Genomic DNA, 20,313 nt, shown 5'->3' on the forward strand with positions numbered 1-20,313 from the left:
TCTAGTTGTAGTATCACCCAACCTGAGTTGAAAAATACTATTTGCATTTACCCTATCTATACCCCTCATAATTTTGTACACCTCTATCAAATCTCCTCTCAGTTTTCTATGTGCCAAGCAATAAAGTCCTAACCTATTCAATCTTTCCTTATAACAGGTCCTTCAGTCCAAACACCACCTTTGTAAATTTTTCTTTACACTCTTTCCTATAGGTAGGTGACCAAAACTGCATAACTGTCTTACCTTGGTCGCAGAGTTCAGTGCTGTGCCAATAATGCTGCTCTCCTTGGCCATGGTATCTCTGGGGTTTATTTCAATGGTGCCCCTGCAGCCTACAATCTGCAGAATAAACACATGCCAACTACAAGGACAAAAATCTCTTGACAATTTCAACAGATTCTGAGGAGACTTCAGTTGCGTGTGTGGGGTGCAGGCTTAATGGCAGCTATATTTCATTAGGAGTTTTGGTATGTCACCAAAGACATCTGTAATATTCCACAGATGTACCATAGAAGCATTTAACTGATTACATCACTGTCTGGTATGAAGGAGCCACTGCACAGAATCGAAAAAGCTGCAGCCAGCTTCATCACGGACACTAATCTCTCCAGCATCGAAGACAACTTCAAAAGGTGATGCCTCAAAAAGGAGGCATGAACCTCATCACCCAGAACATGCCGTCTCCTCATTGCTACCATCAAGGAGGTGGTACAGGAGCCTGAAGGCATACACTCAACATTCTAGGAACAGCTTCTTCCCCTCAGCCATCAGATTCCTGAACTTATGTTTTTTGTTATTATGCATTGCAATGTACTGCTGCAAAGCAATAAATTTCACAACAGATGCCAGTCCAATCCGAAGCTTGGAGAGGAAGGGACTTCAATCAGGTCCACTGGCCGAGGATAAAAGGCAGAAGTGAGACATGGCAGTGTAATAGAGCTTTGATCAGCAACCAGTCAGCATTACTGATTGATTAGTAAGAGAAAATTAAAGGAAGGTGGGGGTAAATCAGCAGCCTTCATCTGAGTGGACATAGTCAGAGTAGTGATCTTACGGCTTTAGCTCTTCGAAGCTTCAGTGAAGAGAGGTTTCACTCAGAGAAAGCAAAAGAAAGAAAAGCTCTTTTTTTCATTCTCTTCTTTATATCTGTTCAGCTAGAACAGTAGGAATGCCAGACAGGATTGTGCAATGCTCCTCTTGTGGGATGTGGGAGGGCAGGGAGATCTCCAGTGTCCCTGACAACTACAACTGCGAGGTACATCCAGCTGCAGCTTCTAATGAACCGTGTTAAGGGGTGGGATCTGGAACTGGATGAGCTCCGGATCATTTGGGAGGCTGAAGGGAGCTATAGGACATATAGAGACATATTTATAGCCAAGGTGCAGCACAGGAAATCGGGTGACAGTCAGAAGGGGAATGGGTTGAGGAGCCAGTGCAGAGTACCCCTGTGGTCATCCCCCTTAACAACAGGTATATCACTTTGGACACTGTCGGGGGTGTGGGGGGAAGACCCAACAGAGGAAAGTCACAGTGGACAAGTCTCCAGCACTGAACTGCCTCTGTGACCCAGAAGGTAAGGGCGGAGTGGGGGCAGAAGAGGCATGCCGTGATGGTAGGGGATTCATTAGTTAGGGGAACAGACAGGAGGCTTTGTGGGTGAGAACAAGATTCCCAGATGATATGTTGCCTCCCGGGTGCCAGGGTCTGGGATTTCTCAGATAGAGTTCCTAGTGTTCTTAATTGAAAGGGTCAATATCCAAAAATAGTGGTCCACTCAGGTACCAATGACACAGGTAGGACGAGTGATTAAGTTCTGCATAGCGAGTTCAGGGAGTTTGTGCTCAGTTAAAGGGCAGGACCTCCAGGGTTGTGATCTCAGGATTACTACCCGTGCCACGTGCTAGTTAGGCTAGAACTAGGAAGATTATACAGTTGCATACATGGCTCAGGAGTTGGTGTATGAAGGAGGGCATATGATTTTTGAATCATTTGGCTCTTTACGTGTACAGAAGGGATGGTTTGCACTTGAACTGGAGGGGATCTAACATCCTAGCGGGAAGGTTTCTTAATGGTGCACAGTGGGGTTTAAACTAGAGTTGCAGGGGAATGGGAACCAGGGTGCCAGAACAGTTAGGGGAGAGGTTGTGGAGGCAGATGTTGGTAAGACTTCAGACAAAGTTGGGAATCAAAAGGTTGAGCATGTGCCTTGAGCTGCCTGTATTTCAAATCACCAGATATTGTAGGAAAGGTGGATAACAGTGCTGAGGATGAGGTAGCTGTTTTACAAACAGAGGCAATGTGTAGTGAGGAGAGGCTGCTGATATGGGAAAATTATAGTCAACAGGATGAACTGCAATGTAAAAGGTAAACTAAATCAAAAAGGGTGAATACAGAACTGAAGGTGTTGTATTTGGATTAGGGCAGTATATGGAATGAGGTAGATGAACTTGCAGCACTGTTACAGATTGGCAAGTATGACGTTGTGGGCATCACTGAATCATGGATGAAAGAAGATTGCAATTGGGAACTTAATGTCCAAGGATGCACATTGTTTCGGAGAGATAGGTAGATAGGTAGATAGGCAGGGGAGTGGCGTTGCACTGTTGGTAAAAAAAAATCAAATCAAATCATTAGAATGAGGTGACATAGGGTCAGAAGGTGTTGAATTATTGTGGACAGAGCTAAGAAACTGCAAGCATAAAAAGACCCTGATGGGAGTTGGATACAGATCCCCAATCAGTAGTAAGGACATAGCTTACAAATTACAACAGGAGATAGAAAATGCAGCCAAAAGGGCAATGTTACATTAGACATGGATTTCAATATGCAGGTAGATTGGGAAAATCAGGTTGGTGCTGGATTCCAGGAGGGGGAATTTCTAGAGTGCCTACGAGATGGCTTTTTAAAGCAGCTCGTGAGTAAGCCCACAGCTATTGAGTGTTGTGCAATGAATTAGAATTGATTAGAGAGCTTAAGATAAAAGAACCCCGAGAGGAAAGTGATCATAATGTGATCAAATTCACTCTGAAATTTGAGAAAAGAGTTGGCCAAAATTGATTTGGCCAGAGATGATGGCAGAGCAGCAATGGCTGGAATTTCTGGAAGCAAATTGGAAGGCAGAGGATGTATATATATAAATCCCAAAGAGGAAGTAGCCTTCTAATGGAAAGATGACACAACCATGGCTAACAAGAGAAGTCAAAGCCAACATAAAAGCCAAAGAGAAGACATATAATAGAGCAAAAATTAGCATGAAGTTAGAGGATTGGGAAGCCTGTAAGAACTAACAGAAGGCAACTAAAAAGCCATTAAGAAGGTAACGATGGAATATCAAATTAAGCAGCCAATATTAATGTGGATACCAAGAGTTTCTTTAGATACATAAAGTGTAAGAGAGGTGAGAGTGGATATTGGACCACTGGAAAACAACGCAGGAGAGGTAGTAATGGGAGACAACAAAATGGAGGACAAACTGAATAATTATTTTGCATCAGTCTTCATAGTAGAAGACACTAGCAGTATGATGGAAGTTCCAAGTGTCAGGAGTCACAGAGTGTGTGAAGTTACCATAACTAGAGAGAGGGTTCTTGGGAAACTGAAAGGTCTGAAGGTAGATTAATCACTTGAACCAGATAGTGTACATCCCAGGATTCTAAAATAGGTGTCTGATGAGATCCTGGAGATATCAGTAATGATCTTTCCAGAATCATTAGATTCTGCAATGGTTCAGAAAAACTGGAAAATTACAAGTGTCATTCCTCTCTTCAGGTAGGGAGAGAGGTTGAAGAAAGGAAACCATAGGCCAGTTAGTCTAACCTCAGTAATCGTGAAGATATTGGAGTCAATTGTTAAGGATGAGGTTTCAGGAAAGTTGGAAGTGCATGATAAATGGGCCATAGTCAGCATGGTTTCCTCAAGGGAAAATCTTGCCTGACAAATCCGTTGGAGTTCTTTGAAGAAATAATAAGCAGGTTAGACAAAGGAGATTGGTAGATGTGTGCTTGGATTTTCGGAAGGCCTTTGACAAGGTACCACCGAGCCTGTTTAACAAGCTATGAGCCCATGGTATCACAGGAAAGATTCTAGCATGGATAAAACGTGGCTGATTGGCAGGAGGCAAAGAGTGGGAATAAAGAAAGCCTTTTCTGGTTGGCTGCCACTGACTTGTGTTATTCCACATGTCTGTGATGGGACCAATTCTTTTCATGCTTTATCTCAATTATTTAGATGATGAAATTTAAGGTTTTATTGCAAAATTTGCAGATGATATGAAGATAGGTGGAGGTGGGTTTTGAGGAAGTAGAGAGACTACAGGACTTAGACAGATCAGGCGATCTGGGCAAAGAAATGGCAGGTTGAGTACAGTATCGGGAAATGCATAGTTATGCACTTTGGTAGAAGAAATAAATGGGTTGTCTATTTTCATTACGAATATTTAAGGCAGAGTTTGCTCAATTTTTGATTGAGGGCATGAAGGGATATAGGGCAGGAGATTGGGGTGAGAGGAAAATTGGATTAGCCATGAGGAAATGGCGGAGCAGATTTGATGGGTCAAATGACCACATTCTGCTACTGTACCTTATGGTCTTACATGAAACCTGAATCTGATTCACTGGGGACATTCTGGGTTTACATACTAAACAGACTGCAGCATGTGATTCTTTGCTAAAATATTAAAGGTGACACAATTTGGGTTGTTAACACATTAAGGAAGAGGGATTTACTTATTCTTCCAGAACTGGAGGGTTTTTGAAAGAGGTTGTACCAGAGGTAGTGGGTTCATTGGTCATTCTGTAAATCGGGAATCTTTCCTATAGAATGGAGGGCAACAAAATGTAAATTAGTTATTTTTATTTTTTATTTTATTTATAGACACAGTGTGGAACTGGCCCGTCTAGCCCAATGTGCCACGCCATTCAGAACCCACCTATTTAACCAGACCTCCAAGTAACCAACCAATTTAATCCTGGCCTAATCAAGGGACACTTTACAATGATCAATTAACCTACTAACCAAAGCATCAATGGATTGTGAGAGGAAACCAGAGTACTTGGAGGAAATATGCATTCCACAGGGGGAATGTACAAACTTCTAAGAGGATGCTGAGATTGAACTCTGACACCACAATTTTAATAGTGCCACACACCCACTACATTATCGTGGCGCCCATAATGTGGGGACACAGTTAATACAATTAATCAAGGCCCTGGTAAGATTGTGCCTGCATATAATGTACAGTCTGGTCTCCAAGTTTGGATTTGGGATTTGATGTTCAGGAGAGGGTGGGTTTGATGTCTAAGGGGTGATTTGTGGTTTGATGTTCTTGCAGTTCCTATGATTTGTTTTTCTGCTTGGGGGGGGAGGGTTGATGCTGTTGTTGCCGCTGCACAATTTTTTTGGGTGGGAGGTGTTTGATGATCATGAGGACTAGAGGACATGATTTGAGAGTTAGGGGGCAGAAGTTTAAGGGAAACACGAGGGGGTATTTCTTTACTCAAAGAGTGATAGCTGTGTGGAATGAGCTTCCTGTAGAAGTAGTAGAGGCCAGTTCAGTTGTGTCATTTAAGGTAAAATTGGATAGGTATATGGACAGGAAAGGAGTGGAGGGTTATGGGCTGAGTGCGGGTAGGTGGGACTAGGTGAGATTAAGGGTTCGGCACGGACTAGGAGGGCCAAGATGGCCTGTTTCCGTGCTGTGATTGTTATATGGTTATATGTTGCTGTACCTTCTTGCTGCAGTGTTAGTTTTGAGTGTGTGTGGGGGTTGCTCTTGCCCTTTTTGCGATTTGTTTTTGTTTGTGTGTTGGGGGAGGGTTGATGCTTATCTTTGAATGACTTCCATGGTTTTCTTTGTTTTGTGGCTATAAAAGATGAATCTTAAAAGTATACTGCATATGTACTTTGATAATAAATGAACTTTTGAATTTTCCGTTAAGAAGACAGCCCGGTCAGACACAGCGGCCTCTTGGGGGGGGGGGGGGGGCTGACCAAAGGTTTTCTTTGTAAACTGTGATCGTCAGGTGCTGCTGAGCTCCAAGAACTTCAGGTACTGCGAGTCTACCCCATTAGTACGCTGTTCCATGATTGGAGAAGCCAGCCTGGGTGCAGATTGTGTTGCTGTCTACTACTCAGAGGCATCAGAGTTGTGCACAAAGGTAGTGTGCAGTGAAACTGAGGGTGATTATCTTGGATTTCTCTCTTGTGATCATAAGTCCCTGTTGGACATTGACAATGTAAGGCGCTGCGGCCCATTTCCTTTCTTTTGTGATGCAACAGGCAATGTGGAAGCTATGTAGCTCGGTTATAGCAAAGACTAGGTCTCAAGTCACGGGCGTGCCTGCTGCTGCAGCTCAGGAGAGGAGACGCCAAAGGTGGTGTAGCATGGCATCCGTACTCTGTTGGGCTGCCTCTCCTGTCAGTGCTACCCTCCAGTGTTCGATCAGTGGAATGACAGGCTGGATTCCGGAACAGTACCGTCAATTTGTGGGACATGTCAGTCAGTGTCTGGGACTATATATGTTCTTTTTTACATGAATGGAGTAAATTTTCACTACATTGGGTTTGCCTTGTGTGGGACTATCGAGCAGACAAAGCATGTAGTGCTGCATACGCAGAGCCCTTAGCATTATCAATGATCCCTTCCATCCATCCAACAATCTCTTTGAACCCCTAACGTCAGGTAAGTACTGTAGCATTAGTACAAGGACTGTTAGAATGGGAAACAGCTTCTTCCCCCAGGCTGTACTGAATTCCCTGCCAACACCCAGGACTCATCACACGTAAAGCACCAGTAGTGTTACACTGTTTATTTTTAACTTGTGTCATAAGTGCACCTATTATTTTTGGCGATATTACTTTATGTGTTGTATGCAAATTTTACGCATTGTGTTGTGCACCTTGGTCCAGAGCAACATTGTTTCACCTGGTGATATGCATATACTGTTGAATGACAATTATCTTGACTAAACTTTAAAGTTTATCAGGGTGAGAGATGATCATATTGAAATTTACAAAATTCTTCCAGAGTTAGATGAGGTGGCAGTTACCTGTGACTAAGGACTTTAGAACTAGGGCTCTCTGCCTCACCAGGGTAGCATAGCAGTTAGCAGAACGCTATTCCAGCTTGGGCCATTGGAGTTCAGAGTTGAATTCTGAAGTCCTCTGCAAGAAAGTTTACATATTCCTGCTCATAACTGGGTGGGTTTCCTCTGGATGCTCCGGTTTCCTCACGTAGTCCAAAGACATACCGGTTTAGAGGTTAATTGGTCATTGTGAATTGTCCTGTGATTAGGCTAGGGTTAAATTGGCGAGTTGCTGGCGGTGCAGCTAGAAGGGCTGAAAGAGTCCGTTCCACACTGTATCTCTAAGTAAATAAAATAAATAGAAATTCCTTCACTAAGGTTGGGGATGAGGTGGGAATTCTATCTCAGATGGCTATGGAAGTTCAGACAGAGTTCATGCAGAGATTGTTGAATTAGGGAAGTGGTGCTGAGATAAGCCATTGACCCGATTCATGGGACTGAAGGGGCAGCTTGTTGAGGTTGAAGCTCTCCCCACTAAGGGTGGGGTGGGGCCTCTGTCTCCAACAGCAGTCTTCCAAACCAACCAGCTGAGATGATGTGTCTCTGGTGGTTGGTGGTGTGCAGTGTGGTCAGACAGCTGCCGAGATACGAGGGGCTGAATCGCCTCCTACAATTTAGCGCACAGTGCTGGTAACAGATATACTTACTATCACTCGCCCGCCATTTGATAGAAGCTGTAGGTCACGGTTCAGGTTCACGTTGGCCAACATCTCGATGATCACGTTCACTCCACCACCTCCTGTATCATGCTGGCAGGAAGTGCACACAACTGATTAGCTACACAGTAATGCCAGGGAACACTTACTAAGCACCACGCAGAGTGGCGAAGGACTGTTACTAATGTAGGAAGGTGGGGAGGACAAGTCAAGGCATAAAGTTCCAGTAAGATGGTGGTGCACTTGTTTGCAATGACCTAATTGGGTCCAAAAAATGGAACATATCTCTGTCTCAAATATTTTTCTTGTGATTTCAAGACTCTGTTGGACATTGGTGACATAAAATATTGCAAATACTGCAAGTCTAGTTCATTGGTTCGTAGGCAATAACAATGGGCTCAGTTGTAACACGGACCAGGCCCTCATGCTGTGAATTTGCCTGTTACAGCCACCCAGGGGAGCAGGCATGGAAGTGGTGTGGGAGAGAACAGTGGTGTGGCAGGTGCGCTGCAGTCCAGGCTGAATTGGGGACTGGTCCCTGCAGGCCAGCTCTCCCATCGGGTCGTCTCTAGTGTTTGCTCCCTGAAAGACAAGCTGGGTTGCCTGCATCTGAGGCTGACACTGCTCAAGATGAGGAACTGTTGTGTGTTTGTTTCTGCATGAACATGGCTATAGGACAGGGGTTCCCAACCTTTGTTCTGCCATGAACCTGTACTATTAAGAAAGGGGGCTTATGGACCCCAGGTTGGGAACCACTGCTCTAGGACAACATCCATGCACCATCAATCTACAAGCCATACCACTTAAGCACTTGGGCTAATATCAGACTGTATCTGTTATCTGTGGTGTGTGAAAATATATACTGTATTGTGTTTTGCACCTTGGCCCCAAAAGAACACTGTTTTGTTTAGCTGTATACATGTACGTGGCTGAATGAGAACTAAACTTAAAAGAAAGTGGATTAACATAAAAGAGAAAACAATTTGGGCAGCAAGACAGAAGTGGGGGGGGAGAATCTCTGATAATCCAGAGTAACACGCACAAAATATCAGAGGAACTCAGCAATCAGACAGCATCCATGGAAATGAATAAACAGTTGATGTTTCAGGCTGAGACCTTCCTCAGAACTAGAAAGGAAGGGGGAAGACGCCAAAATAAAAACATGGGGAGAGGGGTTAGGAATCTGATAGGAGAGTGGACCATAAGTGAAAAGGAAGGAGGAGGGGACTCAGGAAGAGGTGATAGGCTATTGAGAAGAGATAAGAGGCCAAAGTGAGGAATAGAAAAAGGGAGGGGAGAGAGAATTTTTTTTCTTTTCCGGAGAAATTGACGTTCATGCCATCAGGTTGGAGGCGACCCAAATGGAATACAAGGTGTTGCTCCTTCACCCTGAGGGTGGCCTCATGGTGGCACAAGAGAAGGCCATGGACGAACATGTCGGAATGAGAATGGGAATTAAAATGTGGGGCCACCTGGAAGTTCTGCTTTTGATGGATCGAGCGGAGGTGCTCGACAAAGCAATCCCCAAATTTACAATGGGTCTCACCAATGTAGAAGAGGCTGCATTGCGAGTACTGGACACAATAGACGATCCCAGTAGATTCACAGGTGAAGCATTGCCTCATCTGAGAGGACTTTTAGGTCTTGAATGGAGGTGAGGGTGAAGAAAAATGGGCAGGTGTAGTATTTCGGTCATTTGCAGGGTGAGGTGCCGGGGGGGGGGGGGGGGGCAAATGGGCAAGTTTTGGGGCAAGCCAAAGGGACTCGGCCGAAAATGTTGACTGTTTACTCCCCTCAGTAGATGCTGCCTGGCTTACTGAATTTCAATAGCATTTTGTGCGTGCTGCTCAAAGTTTTCAGCATCTGCAGAATCTCCAATGCTTCTGATAATCTGGCACCCTGGGGATTTGGAGGTGCAAATCCTTTAGGTGTTATACTACTGACACATTCCCTATTCTTATTTCACTTTTTGTAGTAACTTCCTAGGTTCCCCTACACATGTTTAAAATACACCAATTAATAAACAATATAATTGCAAAGATTACTGGGAGGCAATGGATCAATTCCAGCGACTAGGGTTTGATCCTGACCTCTATCACTTTCTGTGTGAACTTTACATATTCTCCCCGTGACCACATAGGTTTACACAGGGTACTCCAGTTCCCTCCCACATCCCAATGACGTGCGGACCAGTGGCTTAATCAGCCTCTGTAAATAGTCCCCAGTGTGTGTGAGGAATGGATTCTGTGGGTGTGAATGGGTGGCTAGTGGTCAGCTCAGGCTCGATGGGCCGAAGGGTCTGTTCCTGTGCTGTCTTTGAATAAATAGTTACAGAGGTAGAACACTTTGGAAAGAACTTCAGCAATCAAAGACTGTCAGGGACACAGTTTGTTTCGTCTGATAAAAAGCCTCCCTCATTGTGAAACTTCCACAGTAACCCCACCCACACTCCCCACAGCACAGCGCCCCATCCTTTGCACCCTTCATTAATTAGTTGAGTGACCGAGGTAAAATTTGAACCTAGGAAACTTGTGACGCAGGTTGCTGAGTAAATGAATGACTTCTGCCAGAGCTAACATTACTGAGGGGGGCAGGGGTCGTGAAGCTCAGAATCTGTCACTGTCTGTGCGGTCACCAGGACCAGTGCCAATCCTGACGATCAGTTCTCCTCAGTTCACGACTCCAAAGAGGATAGGGGGGAACAGAGGGTCGGTGTGGAACAGGGCTGGGTATGGACGGTGGTTTCACAAACAGAACGCACAGAAACCAGACGCTGTTAGCAGGCAAACAAGAATTCTGATATACAAGATCATCCTCTCAGTGGGTTCTAGTGAAAAATTAACTTCGTCCTCTCTGCTCTGGACCTGATGAGTAACCCCAGCTACTACAGTAATTTGTTTTTGAATTTAAAAAATTCCATTGGAAGCTAAATACACAGCATGAGAAAACAGTCCCTTCTGCCCATCCAGTCGATGCTGACCATCCATGCAACCTATTGACACCAACTGGCTGGAGTGTTCAAGGACATCTTCAATCTCTTTCTGCTGCATTCAGAGGTTCCTACTTACCTCAAAAGGGAGACAATCATACCAGTGCCCAAAAAGAGCAAGGTGAGCTGCCTAAATGACTATTGCCCAGTTTCTCTCACATTAACTGTGATGAAGTGTTTTGAGAGGTTCAACTCCTGCCTCAGCGAGGACCTGGACCCACTGCAATTTGCCTATCACCACAGTAAGTCCACAACAGATGCAATCTCACTGACCTTGGCCTTGGATCACCTGGACAATAGTAATACTTACTTAAAGCTGCTGTTTATTCGTCACAGATCAGCATTCAACGCCATCATATCCTCAGTTCTAATCAATAAGCTCCAAAACCTGGGACTTGGTACCACCCTTTGCAAATGGATCCTCGACTTTCTCATCAGGAGACCACAGTCTGAGCAGATCAGCTAACACCTCCTACTCGTTGACAATCAACACCAGCGCACCTCAGCACGGTTCTCTGCCCAATGAAGTAGTGGAGGCTACCTCAGTGAATATGCTTAAGAAAAGGTTTCTCAGATTTTTGCACAGTAGGGCAATTAAGGGTTATGGGGAAAAGGCAGGGAGGTGGAGGTGAGTCCATGGCCAGATGGCTTGCTCCTATTTCTTATGTTCTTATAAATTTAGCGATGACACAACCACTGTTGGCAGAATTTCAGATAGTGATGAGGAGGCATAGAGGAGTGAGATAGCTCAAAATGTCAAGTGGTATCGCAGCAACAACCCTGCACTCAGTATCAGTAAGACCAAGGAAACGATTGTGAACTTTAGGAAGGAGAAGTTGAGACATCAGTCCTAATTGAGGGATAAGCAGTGGAAAGGATAAATTCCTAGGTGTCATTATCTTTGAGGATCTATCCGGGGCCCAACGTATTGATGAAGTTACAAAGGCATGAAGAATTTGAGGAGACTTGGTATGTCAATGACATTTGCAATTTTCTATACATGTACCATGGAGAGCATTCTAACTGGTTGCATCATCATCTGGTATGGAGGGGCCATTGCACAGGATCGGAAAAAGCTGCAGAAAGTTGTAAACTCAGCCAACTCCATCATGGTCACTAGCCAGCCAACATCGAGGACGACTTCAATAGGGGATGCTTCAAGAAGGCATAATCCATCATGAAGGACCCTCATCACCCGGGACATGCCCTCTTCTTCTCATTGCTATCAGCAAGTTGGAGGTACAGGAGTCTGAAGACACATAATCAACATTTCAGGAACAGCTTCTTCCTCTCCACCATCAGATTTCTGAATGGACATTGATAGTGAGAGGTGATCTAAGGAGCAGAATGTAGAATCCATCTGGGTAGAGATAGGAATAGCAAGTGGGAAAAATATTACTGGTGGGAATTGTCTATCGGCCACTGAATAATAACATTACAGTGGCACAGGCAATAAACAGAGAAATATCTGAGGCATGTAAGAATGGAACAGCAGTTATCATGGGGGACTTTAACTTGCACATAGATCAGGTGAATCAAGTTGGTCAAGGCTTCTTGAGGAGGACTTCATAAAATGCATATGTGATAGTTTTCTTGAACACCATGTCACTGGACCTACAAGGGAATGTACTAGTTTAGATCTGGTCCTGTGCAATGAGACAGGTAAAATTAGTAATCATGTAGTTAGGGATCCCTTTGGAAAGAGTGATCACAGTATGATTGAGTTTCTCATACAAATAGACGGTGCAATAGTTCAATCGAAACCCAGTGTATTATGCATAAACAATGGAGAGTACAATGGGATGAGGGAGGATTTGAATAATGTAGACTGGGAACACAGGCTATATGGTGGGATGGTTGAGGAACAGTGGAAGATTTTCAAAGAGATTTTTCACAGTGCTCAACAAAATTATATTCCAGTTAAAAACAAGGACAGTAAGGGTGGGGGTGGGGGGGGGGGGGGGGAGAGAGCCAGCCTTGAATAACTAAGAAAATAAAGGAAGGCAGCAAACTAAAAGCTAGTGTGTACGAAGTCGCCAAGAATAGTGGGAAACTGGAAGATTGGGAAAACCTCAAAAAGCAACAAAGAACCACTAATTGATCAATAAAGAAAGGGAAGCTGGATTATGAAAATAAACTTGCACAAAATATAAAAAGAGATAGTAACAGTTTTGACTGACTATCTTGTGTTGGTCTTCAGAGTGGATGATACGTCTAGCATGCCAAAGAGAGATAATATGGATGCGATGGGAGGTGAGGACTTCGATACAATACAATAGCGATCACTAAAGAGGTAGTGCTGAGCAAACTTATGGACCTGTGATAGACAAGTCCCCTGGTCCTGATGGAACACATCCCAGGGTACTGAAAGAAATTGCAGAGGTTATAATTGAGGCTTTAGTGATAATTTACCAAAATTCTCTGGACTCTGGGCAGGTCCACGTGGATTGGAAAATAGGCAAATAACAAGCTACTGTTCAAAAAAGGATGTAGGCAAAAGGCAGGTAACTATAGGCCAGCTAGTTTAACATCTGTAGTTGAGAAAATGCTTGAAGTTATCATTAAAGAAGAAATAGTGAGGCGTCTGGAAAGAAATGGTTCAGCAAAGGCTGATCCTGTTTGACAAACTTACTGGAGTTCTTTTGAGGACATAACGAGCACAGTGGATAGAGGGGAACAGACGGATGTTATTTACTTGGATTTCCAGAAGAAGTTCAATAAGGTGCCGCATAAAAGACTTATCCATAAGATTCTATGGTTCTATAAGGATGCATAGGTTGGGGGTGATGTATTACCATGGATAGAGGATTGGTTAACTAATAGAAAGCAGAGAGTTGGGATACATGGGTGTTACTCTGGTTGGCAATCAGTGGTGAGCTGTGTGTCACCGGGGTTGGTGCTGGGCCCACAATTATTCACGATATATTTTAATGATCTAGAAGAGGGAACTGCATATAGTGTATCTAAGTATGCTGATGACTCTAAATTGAGTGGAAAAGGAAATTGTGCTGAAGGTACGAGGAGTCTACAGAGAGATATAGATAGGTTAAGTGAGTGGGCAAGGGTCTGGCAGATGGAGTACAATGTTGGTAAATGCTAAGTCATCCACTTTGGACGGAAAAATAAAAGGGCAGATTATTATTTAAATGTTAGAAAATTGCAACATGCTGGTGTGCAGAGGGACTTGGGAGTGCTTGTATATGAATCACAAAAGGTTGGTTTGCAGGTGTAACAGGCTATCAAGAAGGCAAATGGAATGTTGGCCTTCACTGCTAGAGGGTTTTCATTTATGCTGCAACTGTACAGGGTACTGGTGAGGCTGTGCCTGGAGTACTGCATACAGTTCTGGTGTCCTTACTTGAGGAAGGATATATTGGCTTTGGAGGTGGTGCAGAGGAGGTTCACCAGGTTGATTCCAGAGATTGGGGGGGGGGGGGTGGGGGGGTTAGACTATGAGGAGAGATTGAGTCACCTGGGACTGTACTTGCTGGAATTCAGAAGAATGAGAGGAGATCCTATAGAAACATAAAATTATGGAAGGGATAGACAAGATAGAGGCAGGAAAGTTGTTTCCACTGGTAGATGAGGCGAGAACTAGGGGACATTTGGGGGAGTAGATTTAGGATGGAGATGAGGAGGAACTGCTTTTCCCAGAGAGTGGTGAATCTGGAATTCTCTGCAGTGAAAGAGGCCACCTCAGCAATATATTTAATTCAAGGTTGGATAGATTTTGCATTGTAGGGGAATTAGGGTTATGGGGAAAAGGCAGGTAAGTGGAGATGAGTCCATGGTCAGATCAGCCATGATCCTATTGAATAGTGGAGTAGGCTCAACAGGCCAGATGGCCTCCTCCTGTCCCTATTTCTTATGTTCTAGAGTAGGTTACGTGGTTGGCACAACACTGGGCTGAAGGGCCTATAATGTGCTGTAGATTTCTATCTTCTATAACTTCACTCATCCCCTCACTGAACTGTTCCTACAACTTATATACTCAGTTTGGAGGACATGTTCTCATGTTCTAGACATCTTAAAATTTATTTTTGTATCTTCAGTTGTCTTTTGCACACTGGCTGAATGCCCACAATGGTGCGGTCTTCTGTTGATTCTGTTATGGTTATTATTCTATGGATTTATTGAGTATGTATCTCAGGGTTGAATATGGTGACATCCATGTACTTTGACAAAAAATTTACTTGTTTGACGGGCGGAGGGTGCGGATGCTTTTTCTGTGTAAGTGGGGGTGGAGAAGGGTTGTTGCTTGTGCATGGGAAGGGGGGGTCTTTGGGGTTCTATCGCTTTAACTGTCATTCATTCTTTGGGGCATTCCTGCTTTCATGAATGTCTGTGAAGAACAAGAATTTCATGAGGTATATTGCAAACATTTCTCTGATATCAAATGGAACTATCAAATTTGTTGTTTTGCAGCAGCAGTACAGTCCAAACATAATAATAAAAACAATCAATTACAATCAAAAATAATTATTTAAATTTAGTGCAAAAAGAGAAGAAAAAGTAGTGAGGTAGTGTACATGGGTTCACTGTCCATTCAGAAATCTGATGGTGATGGGGAAGAAGCTGTTCCTAAGATATTGAATGTGTCTCTTCAGGCTCCTATACCTCCTCCTTGATGGTAGAAATGAGGGCACGACCTAGGCAAAGAGGGTCCTTAATGATGGATGTTACCTTTTTGAGGCATCGACTTTTGCAGATGTCCTCTACACTAGGGAGGCTAGTGCCCATGATGGAGCTGACTGAGTTTATAACATTCAACAGATAGTGGGCTCAACCACAAGCTGCTCTGAAAAGCCATCAAATAGGCATTCTATAAAATCTCTCCTTTGGGATCCAAAATCAGTACCAACCTGATTTTCCCAATCTACCTGCATATTGAAATCCCCCATGACTATCATAATATTGAGACTTTTGGATAGGTACATGGAGTTAGAAAAATAGAGGGCTATGGGTAATCTTTGGTAATTTCTAAAGAAAATACATGTTCGGCACAGCATTGTGGGCTGAAAAGCCTGTATTGTGCTGTAGGTTTTCCATGTTTTGACATGCATTTTCTATCTCCTGTTGTAATTTGTAGCCTATATTCTGGCAACTATTCAGAGGCCTGTATATAACTCCCATCAAGGTCCTTTTACTCTTGCAGCTTCTGAACTCTATCCACGATTCTACAGATCTGATTTCATTTTTTCCCCGACAGACCCCCCCCCCCCCCCCACCCACCTTCTCTGCCTACCTGCCTATCCTTTCGATACAATGTGCATCCTGGACAATACACTCTCAATTGTAATCTACTTCCAGCATGACTCAGTGATGCCCACAACTTCTAACTGCACCTCAATATAATCTACCTTATTCCATATACTGTGTGCATTCAATTGGGCTTTTGATTGCTAATTTAATTAATTTGGCACAATGCGATTAGGAGGGTCAGTTCCTGCACCGTATGTAGCGTTCTGTGTTTTCTATCATTTCTCACACTGCACTTTCTGGGATGTGTACACCATTAGCTCCATATTACCCACACCATGGCTACACTTCACAACATGTGTGCTCGGCCATGGAGCTCTTCAACACCTCCAGGGATTGGAAAGTGGTCAGGAGAAGCTCGCAGAGTCCACCATCACCTTGTGGTTCAGTGGGAGAGTAAACACTGTGGACACTCAGCCAGCGGAGGGTTAGAAGTTCGGAGTCTACATTGTGGAAATCACAGCTAGGCAAGGGTTAAATGGTTTGCTAACAGAACAAGGCACAGACAGTTTGTACAGTCTTTGTACATGTGGAAGTTCACGAAGGCAACCGTCGGGATGAAAAGCTGACAGAGTGGGCAAACATCATGAGGTCATCCAGGCTGAACACAGCTCTTATAATAACCATATAACAATTACAGCACGGAAACAGGATCTCTGGGCCCTTCTAGTCCGTGCTGAACGCTTACTTCTTGAAAGCCAAATTGTGGTACACCCTTTCTGCTCAAGCCTGGGAACCAAGGGCACGGAACACCCCAAAGATAAAGACGCAACTGAAGGATTCTAGGGTAATACCTACTATTGGACAGTTACTTTACTAATTCTCAAGAATGATGGGCCTTTAACACAAAGATATAATTGATTAACACCTGAAATATGTATTATGATTGATACTTAAATATGCAAATGATGGGATTCAGCATGCACAGCTTCTATTAGATCAATATCTATACAACTGATCCATTTCTGTATGTAAGGCACTTTTTGTTCAAATTTCAGAGCAGTGTGGTGCTCTTGTGCACAAGTAAATGAAGTGTGATTGTGGAACGAGTGGGTGTTTGCAGTGTCCAATTAGTTGGTGCTGACAGTACCTTGATCTGGTCAGTGTAGCCGACCTCTCTGTGGTTGAAAGCTTTGTGCGCTCCATTCTTTTCAACTAGGCGCATCCCTTCCAGTGTGCCAGCTGTGCCAAGCACCCTCAGGCCATGAGCTCGGGCTATCTGGCAGGCTGCTATCCCTACCTGAAAGGCAATATAGTCATTAACCTCAGAATGAAAAGGAGCTTCCCGACACTTCAGCTGCTCCAGGCTGAATACGACCCTATTGCTGACCTCACCACTGCAAAATCCCTAATTCAATGATTCCAAGTGCTTTCTCCTCCAATGGAATTTCCTGACGGCCAACCATTTTAATTCCTAACCCCATGGCCTCCTCTTCTGCCATGATGAGGCCACTCTCAGGGTGGAGGAGCAACACCTTATATTCCGTCTAGGTAGCCTCCAACCTGATGGCACAAATATCGATTTCTCCAACATCCGATAATTTTTTTTTCTTTTATCCCCTTTCCCCTCCCCCGTTCCTCTTCTTCTATTCCACTTGCTGGCCTCATAACTGTTCATGCCTCCTCACATGCCTATCACCTCCGCTGGTGCTCCTCCTTCTTCCCTTTCTCCTGCCCATGATCTTTCCCACCCACCTGGCATCACCCATCGATCCCGCTTCCTCTCTTATTCTGGTATCTTCCCCCTTCCTTTCCAGTCCTGATAAAGAGCCTCAGCACAAACTGTTTATTCATTTCCACAGATCCTGCCTGGCCTGCTGTTCCTCCAGCGCACCCCCCCCCCCCCCCCCGCCCCCACCCCGAACTACACAGACAGTTGGCATTTGCTTGCAGATTCTTGTTGGGAAAAGCTGCACAATGATGCCTCAATAACTCGAGTTTTCGTTAAGGGATCGTGGAAGTACCTTTGCCCAAATAAAACTCTCTGCCTATAAAAGTGGTAGAGACAGAAACCATTACATTTAACAAGCAGCCTGGTTAGAAACAGATTTATTATCACCAACTCATGCCCTTGGAGGTGTCCACTTAGAAGAACAGAGGTTTATATGACAGGGTTAGATATGAAGGGTTACATTGATTTTAGGGTAGGTTATGAGGATGGCACAGCATCATGGGCCAAAGAGCCTGTACTGTGCTGTAATGGTCTATGTTCTATATGGCATTAACTTAAATGGCTCTCACTGGCCAGCACTGGTCCCATGGCCTCCCTCTGATAGTCAGTTGATGCAGCTTACCCCTCCACTTGCTCCATGAACCAGAACAGTCTCCCCTGTCTTCGCATGTGCTCTGAAAACAGAAAGATCTGCAGATGAAAGGCATTGCCACAACTGGGCGTAGAACCCGTGACTGACAGTGAAGTGAACTTCTGTCAGAATCACACCGAACTGTACATGCAGACATCAGCACAATGCGTGTTTGTGGTCCCAGAAGTAAAGGTGACCATGCACTCAAGAAGAGACCAGATTCACACGTGATATTCCACGTGGAGGCTGTAAATCTGCATTAGTTGGTGTTAGATTTTCTCACACTAAAGACCAATGAACTTTCACCTTCCTAATCACTTGCTGTCCCTGGATGATTAGCTTTCAACTACTCATGTACAACGACTTTCAGGTAGTCCTTCAAGAGGATAAGAGTAATTAAGCAAGGATGTTATGCTGAGGCTTTATAAAACATAAAACCATAAAACATAGGAGCAGAATTAGGCCATTTGGCCCAGCTGATCCGTTTATCCCTCCCCAGGCCTTTGCCCTGTAAACTTTGATGTCATGTCCTATCAAGAACCTATCAAATTCTGACTTAAATACATCCAACGACCTGCCCTCCACATCTGCATGTGGTAACAAATTCCACAAATTCACCACCCTCAGGCTAAAGAAATTTCTTCACACATCACTGTTTTAAATGGACGCCCCTCTATCCTGAGGCTGTGCCCTCTTGTCCTAGACTCCGCCACCATGGGAAACATCCTTTTCCACTTTGTCTAAGCCTTTCAACATTCCAGAGGTTTCAATGAGATCCCCCTCATCCACCTAAACGTTCCTTGTATGACAACTCTTTCATTCCCCGAATCATCCTTGTGAACCTCCTCTGAACCCCCTCCAAAGCCAGCACATTTTTTCTTAGATGAGGAGCCCAAAACTGATCACAATACTCAAGGTCAGGCCTCACCAGATCCTAATAAAGCCTCAGTGTCACATCCCTGTTCTTGTATTCTAGACCTCTTGAAATGAACGCTAACATTACATTTGCCTTCCTCACCACTGACTACACCTGCAAGTTAGCCTTCAGGGTGTTCTGTACAAGGACTCCCAAGACTCTTTACATCTCAGATTTTAGGATTTTCTCTCCGTTTAGAAAATAGTCTCCACATTTGTTTCTACCACCCAAGTGCACGCCCATGCATTTTCCAACATTGCATTTTATTTGCCACACTCTTGTCCATTCTCCTAATTTGTCCAAGTCCTTCTACAGCCTTCCTGTTTCCTCAACAGTACCTGCCCCTCTATCAATCTTCATATCATCCGCATTCAGATCCCACTGAAACCCACTAAATATTAAAAGGCCTAGATGGAGTAGATGTGGAGAGAATAGTGTGAAAGTCCAGGACCAGAGGGCAGAGCTTCAGAATAGAGGGTTGTCTCTTTAGAACAGAGATAGGGAGAAATTTCTTTAGCCAGAGAGTGATGAATCTCTGGAATTCACTGCTTAGAAGGCTGTGGAGGTCAATCATTTGATGGATTTAAAGTGGAGGTTGATAAGGCCTTAAGGATATCGAGGGTTACAGAGATAAGGCAAGAGAATGGAGTTAAGAGAGATAATAAATCAGCTATGATCAGAAAGCATTGCAGATTCAATGGGCTAAATGCCTGAAATCTGCTTCCAAGTCTGATGGCCTCTGATCCTAACACCTTTTAGATATTTGCCAAAGTCCATCTTTCCATTGTCTGATCCTCAACCAATCACACTTTTCTCATTATTAGCATGGAACAAACCTTACCATCCACTTGAGCTGTGCCACCCAGCAACCACGACTGAACCCGAGCCCAATCACAGGACAACTTACAATGACCAATTAACCAAATAACCAGTACATCTTTGGATTGTGGGAGGAAACGCAGGCATTTCACAGGGAGGACAGACTCCTATGACATACTCCTTACAGATGACATCGGAAAAGATCTCTGAACTCTGATGCTGAGCTGTAATCGTGTTGCACTATACGTGTTATATATCACGTATATGTATCACCATGTTATGTATCATG

At 44.1% G+C, this 20,313-nt stretch overlaps 1 protein-coding gene across 3 annotated transcripts in view; it reads right to left on the minus strand.

Moving 5' to 3' along the window:
• The window catches only part of cryz (crystallin, zeta (quinone reductase)), a 41,537-nt gene that overhangs the window by 6,409 nt on the left and 14,815 nt on the right, over window positions 1-20,313 (minus strand). For 2 of the 3 annotated variants that reach the window (XM_059983690.1, XM_059983692.1), the window contains 4 exons: window positions 18,281-18,332; window positions 17,077-17,226; window positions 7,730-7,831; window positions 244-339 (listed from right to left, as the gene is read on the minus strand). In XM_059983690.1, coding sequence (XP_059839673.1) covers window positions 244-339; window positions 7,730-7,831; window positions 17,077-17,226; window positions 18,281-18,332 — 400 coding nt within the window. The remainder of the gene's footprint in view (window positions 1-243; window positions 340-7,729; window positions 7,832-17,076; window positions 17,227-18,280; window positions 18,333-20,313) is intronic. The other variant, XM_059983691.1, reaches the window with a different exon arrangement.

Source organism: Hypanus sabinus, chromosome 11 (assembly GCF_030144855.1).
Source record: "Hypanus sabinus isolate sHypSab1 chromosome 11, sHypSab1.hap1, whole genome shotgun sequence".
Lineage (NCBI taxonomy): Eukaryota > Metazoa > Chordata > Chondrichthyes > Myliobatiformes > Dasyatidae > Hypanus > Hypanus sabinus.